The following is a 7,850-nucleotide window of genomic DNA, read 5'->3' as shown; positions in this document are numbered from 1 at the left end:
CTCTGAGTCAGAGCAGCGATCATGGAAGAGAGAACACAAGCAGACATACTGCTCATCAGTAAATCAGTGGAAAATAAGTAGAAATCATGATTCTGTCTGAGCTATGCATTTTAAAACGAACACCAACTAGTGTAAATGTAGCCTAACAGATGTGTAAACTGAAGACTATTTGAGCTTTATTAAAACTATTTCCACTGATTTATTGTGTTGGTTACATTCTGTTCCTTTGTGCAGTGGCTCAGGAGATGAGCCTTTGAGTTTGTATAACCAAAGTTTTTTTTTTTTTAGATAATGTAATCTTGTTAAAATTGATTTCATAAAATTGGTATCGAAAAAAGTATCGTTCAGGAACCGGTCAAGTCAAGGTCAAGTCAAGGTATCGGTATCGATATCGAAAATTTTTGAACGATACACAGCCATAATAATAATAATAAATTGAGTTAGTTAGTTAGTTAGTTAGTTAGTTCGTTATTCATTCATTAATTTGTTTGGTTGGTTGGTTGTTTCTTTTCTTTTCTTTTCCCCTGTACGAATTAGCAGGGTTTTTATAATGAAATATGTTGTAGAAAATATTGATTTATTTATTTACAACATTTTGGTAATGCAATGTTGATTGTGTATAAACTTAAAGTAATAACTAAAATAAAATAGATTTATTAATTATTTAGTTATTTACAATAGGTAGCACAGGTTTTATAATTAAATATGTTGTAAAAATAAATAAATAAAATGTACAAAAAAAACTTATTTATTCATTCTATAATTTTTGCAATAGGAATTAGCATTTTTTTAAATGCAAATTAGAATTTGCAATAGGAATTTGTCATGCAACCTCAGTTTTGTATCATAAAAATAGTTATAAAATAAAATAAAGTTGTTTTTTTCATACAATAAAATACCATTGTAAAGGACATCCAATACAAACTGACTTTGTGTTCCTGAATTAATTTTATGCTGTTTTCTCCATCAGTAATTCCAGTGCCTAAACTTCACATTGGCTCTCTCAGCAGCATGAAAAACAAAACTGTTATTCAAATTTTGCATAAATTATACATGGAAAGCGAGCAACGCATCAACAGCCATTCCATTAGAGTCAGTGAAGTTGTCTGTGATTTTACACGCTTTCTCGCTGACTGGACTCCAGCGTTTAGACTATAGACTCATTAAGATGCCTCTGACACGGTGTAGAACATTTGCCCAATATATTTATATATACACACATATATTTATATATACACATTTGTTGTGCATGTTCCATCATAAAGCCTGAATCGCTACCAACAAACTGAAGTCTTGATTCTAGTGCCAGCAGCAGAGATATTTTGTGAAGTGAGGTTTGGTTTGTGTTTGATATGCATGAGGACTGGCTCCTGTGGATTGGATGTGGCATGTGTAGATTTCTCAGCAAGCAGAACTGGCTTGAAATCATGAATTCATATCTAATTAAGCTCTCAAAAATAACATTTCAGAGTTTGCTGGCACTGAGAAAGTTATTAGGGCCTCATTTTTTTTTTTTCAATGATTACATTGCACCAGCATTTCAATATTTCACTATGTGGAACATTTGGAAAAAAAAACTAATTTGATATGTAGAAAGAGAGAAAAAAAAATGATTGTGTAATTATTTGCTCACACTTATGTTGTTCAAAATTCAATTTGGCTTTCTTTCTTCTATTAAACACAAAATAAGTTTGTATATCAAAAGAGCGGTATTTTGCAAAATGTTCATGCTGCTCTCTTTTCCTTAAAATTAAGAAATCAAAATGCATTAATTCAAAAATAAAGATGTAAACAAAGTACTTTATTTGTTTTTTCCAGTTAAATAAATAAATAGAATGTATTTATTCAAAAGAAGAAAGTTCATGCTGCTTATTTTCCCATAAAATGAAGGAACCAATTATCAGTTTATGAATTCAAAAACAGAAAATGTAAATAAATATGTAAATAAATAAATTGTTTGTATTTTTTTATTTTTTTATTTATTTTTAAATAACAAATAGATACATTATTTGTTTGTTTGTTTGTTTAAAATAAAGTTCATGCTTTTTTTCCCCCATAAAATGAAGGAATCAATTATAATTTTATTAATTTGAAAATAAAAATGTAAGTAAATAAATAATATTTATTTATTTATAGAGGTTATACAACAGAGCTTAATATAAATAAATGGATGCATTTGGGACCTTTTTAAAACTTAAAGGATTAAAAGTTAAAGTATTAAAAATACTACAATTAGAATTGTTTTAAATTGATGATGCCTTATTCTGTGTGGTAATTTGCTGCCGGGGTTTATTTGTATTTTATTTCTTTTAAGTTACCCTGAAGTATTAATTACTTACTGTACTTGTGTCCTTTGTGTGTGTTGTTCTTTTTTATTTTTTTTTATTTTTCTTGGTATTTATGCTGTCATCCAACATTTGTAATGTTATTATTTCAATTAAAAAAATACAATAAAATACTACAATTAATATGTCTGAACTTTACAAGGTGTATTTTATTTTGTTTTATTTTATTTTATTATTTTAAGAAAAACTTCAGCTAAATTTAGCTACATATATAAACATTAATGAATTAAAAAATGACATTTAATTACTTTTTTATTTATATGTTTTATATATGTTATTTATATTTAACAAAATCTTAGCAATATCATTGATATATTTTATATATGGTTAAATAGCATTTCAGGCATTAATTAAATTTAGTTCAGAATAACATTTGCCAAATTAAAGGTGATTTATTATTTTGTCAGATTTATCAAATTATTGTGATTTATTTATATATATATATTAATTATTTTGATGTTTAAATACATTTTTAACATGAATTAATGTTTTAAGTACAGCTATTTTGATTAAATAAAAGTGCTTTTTATATCTATTTTTATTTTTGACTTCACAAATTGATGATTGATTTAGTTGCATAAAAATTCTGTGACAATTTTGGGACACTATTGACACAGAAATCACACACTTCACCACTTAGGATAATGTTGTTCATTTTTGAATGAAAACCAATTGATGTCTAAAAGTAAAATCTGGGTCTGAAGCAAAACTAGTTGAGAGTAATTACTTCCAGCTGTATTTTCTTGTCCAAATGATGAACGTTTTAAATGACAACATTCTCATGTGAACTCAAACTCTTTTTTTTTTCTTTTTCTTCTTCTTCTTCTTCTTCTTCTTCCAGTGAGAAGTTTATGGTGAGACTCAACAAAAATGGTGGCCCAAAAAACCCAGAGAAGGTCGACCGTCTCTGTGCCCTCTTTACGGTGGGACCAACAACTGTTATTGCTATGGCTAAAAAATACAGGACTACATATGAAAATACTCATTTTGGGAAAAAAAAAGACACTAAGTAGCTTCTCTTTTTTTCTCACAGGACTTAAGCAACAAAGACATGAAGAGAGATCTATACATTGTGTCCCAGGTCATCAGGACGGGTGAGTATCCCGTCTCATTTAGCCTCTTTCCATTTCTGTCTCATCTTCTGTCCATTTCCTTCATTTGGAGCCAAACGTTGCCACAAGGCATTGCATTTCTGCCAGCAACTGCATCTCTAGCGCTCTTACATAAGTGTGGTACAGCAAGCTCCATTCCAGTCTATAAAGGAACAGGCGACTGGGAATGAGACAAAAGTATTCCACTTGCTCCGAACAGAACAGTCTGAAAGTGGAAATGACTCTCAATGGCCGTTTTTAACCTCATTTGTGAGGATTCTGAAAACTTTGGTTATCGCTTTCGATATTACTGTATAAATAAATGCTATTAATAATAAATAATGCTATATATATATATATATATATTTTTTTATATTAAACAATGGTTTACTGAACAAATTGCTCTTTCTTTAAATAAATTAAATTATAATTAACATTTTCTTAGGGATAAAAATCTACCTCAGCTTCTGCTCTAAACTACAGGGAGCCCTTTTACATTATTATAAAGTTACAATTAACAACAGAGCCCAAACCTAAATTCAATTACTATTTATTTTTAACCATAATAAATAACACTCAAATTAAAAAAAAAAATGTATGCAAACATGTAAATTGTTTTTAAATTATCTTCTAAATTGTACAATTTCTATTTGTTGTTGAGATATAATAATTTACAGAGTCATAACTTGTTTCATATAATATTTATTTAAACATATACATGAAATAATTAAGACATCGTTAACAGGTAAAGTAAATAGAATAAAGTATAATGAAATACTACGTGACATTTTGTTTACAAGCTGTTTTAAGGACGTCTTTCCGCGAGTGAAACACTAATTGAGCGATTCTGCGAGAGGTGAGATGTTCATTCATGTTTATTTCACATTAAAACTAGTAGTGAAGAGGAAGGGATGATAGCGCAGCCGTCAGAACTGATGCTTCTATATGGCGATATGTCGCGCCACATCAAAGAGCGCCAAAATGCCATTTATTGTCTGAATTTCCTGAAAAATTTGAACAATTTGTTCGGTACACATGCGCACCAAACCGACAAACTTTAAATTTGGATGCAATTAATTGCAATTAATCGATTTGACAGCACTAATAAAATACAGGTTTAATATCTTGTTTGTCAAATAAATTGATTTTTTTTTATTATGTTTACCTTTAAAATGAATGAAATCAAAAGTTTTAAATGTCTGTTTATGTATCAAACTAAAAAGTGATGCATAATTGTTTTGTTATATTTAAATACATTTTAGCATGAATTAAGTTCAATCCTGAGCACAGCTGTTAATTTGTCAGTTGTGAATAAACAAAAGTGATTTATTTTCATTTTTATTTTTGATTTCCTAAATTGATAATTGATTTATTTGCATTCCTATTTAGGTCATTTCTGTCCATTTTCATTTGATTAGCTGATTCAATGATTCATTGATTCATTTGCATATAAAAAAGTTAATGGAAGACCCTGCATAGCATTTTTATTTTAATTTTTTTGGTAAATTGATATTGTTTATCCTTTGTTTATTTATATGTATTACTATATTGGTCCATATAAAATTATTAAAATAGGTGTATGAAAGTAGTCTTTAATAAGAATAACTTATTCTAAATGATTTATTATTCTATTGTTATATTTGACTAGATATTTAAACATTTATTTTCTTCATCAATTTTTTTTTTCTTGATCGTTGAATGCATTTTATATACAAAACTATTTTTGTATATATTTGACTATTTTATCTAATTCAACAATGACTTTAATATACAACACAAAAAAGAGCAAAATATACAAATATGTTAAATACAGTCAGAAGGATAAAAAACATTGAAATACTATAGTTTGAGTTATATTTTCCAGCTACAGCAAAGTGATATAATTTTCCATTATTATAAATTAGCACAAACATTAATGTAGCAACAGTATAATGGCCACTGATTCACGGGGAAATGTTGCTCTACCTTTGCTAACAAGCTAAAACCTATAATTTGCAGATCCTTGCATTCAAGTCGATGCCTAATTGTCTGCTGGACAGGATTTGTGTAATCATGTAGATGGTAGAATGTACACGTACTCTTCTGAGAGTGATTAATAATGCTTCTTTGTTCAGGGCGGATGTTGTTAAACGACTCGAAGAAAGGCCCCCCTCACGTCCAGTACCGCCGGCCATACGGATGCGCAGTGCTGGCCATGAGCGACGTCCTTCAGACCATCTCTGAACTCAAAGAGGAGAAAGACTTTGTGCTCAAAGTTTACACGTAAGCCCCTTCTGTGCACTTTAGAGCCGTTTATCTGTTTGATTTATCAATTAAATCGAAAAGAAAGACTGGGGAACTAAGTTTATTATGAGCTACATTAAACCGTGAGAGAAACATTGCATTACATTACATTAATCGCTCGCTCACCTTATTAAATCTACAGTCTCGACAAAACATTTGAGCGTTGATGGATAAAAACCACTCAGGAATATATTAGCTGCTCTGTTCCAGCGAGAACTGAGAGTTATTGTGGCCTCCATCAATTGAGATTCGCAAAGCTGAGCGTTGCAAACAGGAATTCATGTAAAATTTATGTGAATTTTGCATTGTACGGGATCAGACGGACATATTTGCTTCATGACTGACAGGATGTTTTCTCAAACTCAGATTTGTTGTTGCTTTTTTAATAAATGAAGATTTGCGTGTGAAAACTGCTCTGTTCGTAACCCCATTGTGCTGCCTACCTAGCATTTTAAGCATAGCATATATCCTTTGCATTTAACGCAATCCCAGAATGCATTGCAACAAATCTAGAGAAAATAAATCATCAAAAATTATTGTGAACAGTTCAAGAAAAAAGTCAACTGAATTGCATTCTGTATAGGTGCAAAACAGTTATATTTCAGATTTCACCCAATATTTACAAGCACGGTGTGTTGTTATGCTTATTATTACACATTTAACATAGCAACACGCTAACATCAACTCTGTTGGAATGATTTTGAATGTTCTAATTCAGTGAGTCCGAAGGTTCCATTTCAGTTAGTATGATTTTATATTTCACCCAATATTTGTATATGCTGTGTATTATGCTTACTAGAATATTGGCATAGATATGTATACGTCGATGCCTCATTAGCAACTGTTTCTATGGGCCGCTATACATAAGCCGTCCGCCATATTGTAACGGTCAACTTGACATCATTCACCATAGTACACTGCAAAAAATGCTTTTCTTACTTAGATTTTTTGTCTTGTTTCCAGATTTTTTGATATTTTGGCTGGAAACAAGACAAAAAATCTAAGTAAGAAAAGCATTTTTTGCAGTGTAACCAATGAATATTTGAAGATGCCACAATCCTGCACAGCTACGTCTGCGAACCCATAGTATGGTGAATGACGTCAAGTTGACCGTTCCAAGATGGCGGACGTGTCTACGTGCTTGGAGCGGTCGAATGGGGCATCTATACATATCTATGAATATTGCGCTATTAGCATAGCAACATGCTATCATCAAACTCTATTAGAATTAATGGTAAACATCCTAGTTTAGTCACTCAAAATGTTCTGTTTCAGAGAGTATGTTTTATGTTTTATATTTTACCCAATGTTTATATGCGCTGCAGCTTGATTATTGCGTTATTAGCGTAGCAACATGCTAACATCAAACTCTTTTGGAAAGAATTGTGGACGTTCTAATTCAGTCACTGATGACAATCCAGTTCGGATAATATGTTTTCATATTTTATATATCATCAAATATTTATATGGGATGTGTATTGTTATGCTTACTACTGTGCTGTTAGCATAGCAACATGCTAACTTCATAATTTATTGGAATGATTTGTAAACATTCTAATTCAGTCACTTATGAGGTTCCATTTCAGTTAGAATGCTTTTATGTTTTATTTGGCCAATTTTTATAGTAGCTTTATTTTTATGTTTACTATAATATTGCTTTATTAGCATAGCAACATGCTATGTTCAAACTCTATTGGAATTAATATTAAATGTTCTAGTTTAGTCACTTAGAAGGTTCCATTTCAGTTAGTATGTTTCTATTTTTGTATATTTCACTTTTTACCCTTACGAAAATTAACCATGGTTTTACTACAAAAAAAAAAAAACATGGTTACTGTAGTTAAACCATGGTAACCACAAATTAACCATAATTTTGCAATGCTAACTATAGTTTAAGCATGTTATTTGTAGTAAAACTGTATACAATATAACAAAAAACATTGCTAATTCACTTTTACTATAGTAAAACCATGATTCATTTTCATAAGGCTATATGTGCTCTGTATTTTGTTTACTAGAGTATTATGCTATTAGCATAAAAACATGTTTAGATTAAACTCTATTGGAAAGAATTGTGAATGTTCTAAATGAGTCACTCATGAGGTTACATTTCTGAAAATGTTTATATATA

At 30.0% G+C, this 7,850-nt stretch overlaps 1 protein-coding gene across 1 annotated transcript in view; it reads left to right on the top strand.

The window, feature by feature from the left end:
- Positions 1–7,850, top strand: part of dock3 (dedicator of cytokinesis 3) — a 258,400-nt gene that overhangs the window by 182,796 nt on the left and 67,754 nt on the right. The window contains exons 10-12 of the mRNA XM_016490711.1: positions 3,187–3,268; positions 3,379–3,439; positions 5,551–5,698. Coding sequence (XP_016346197.1) covers positions 3,187–3,268; positions 3,379–3,439; positions 5,551–5,698 — 291 coding nt within the window. The remainder of the gene's footprint in view (positions 1–3,186; positions 3,269–3,378; positions 3,440–5,550; positions 5,699–7,850) is intronic.

Source organism: Sinocyclocheilus anshuiensis, unplaced genomic scaffold (assembly GCF_001515605.1).
Source record: "Sinocyclocheilus anshuiensis isolate Anshui unplaced genomic scaffold, SAMN03320099.WGS_v1.1 scaffold510, whole genome shotgun sequence".
In the NCBI taxonomy this organism is placed as follows: Eukaryota; Metazoa; Chordata; class Actinopteri; order Cypriniformes; family Cyprinidae; genus Sinocyclocheilus; species Sinocyclocheilus anshuiensis.
This window is presented reverse-complemented; position numbering and strand designations above follow the sequence as displayed.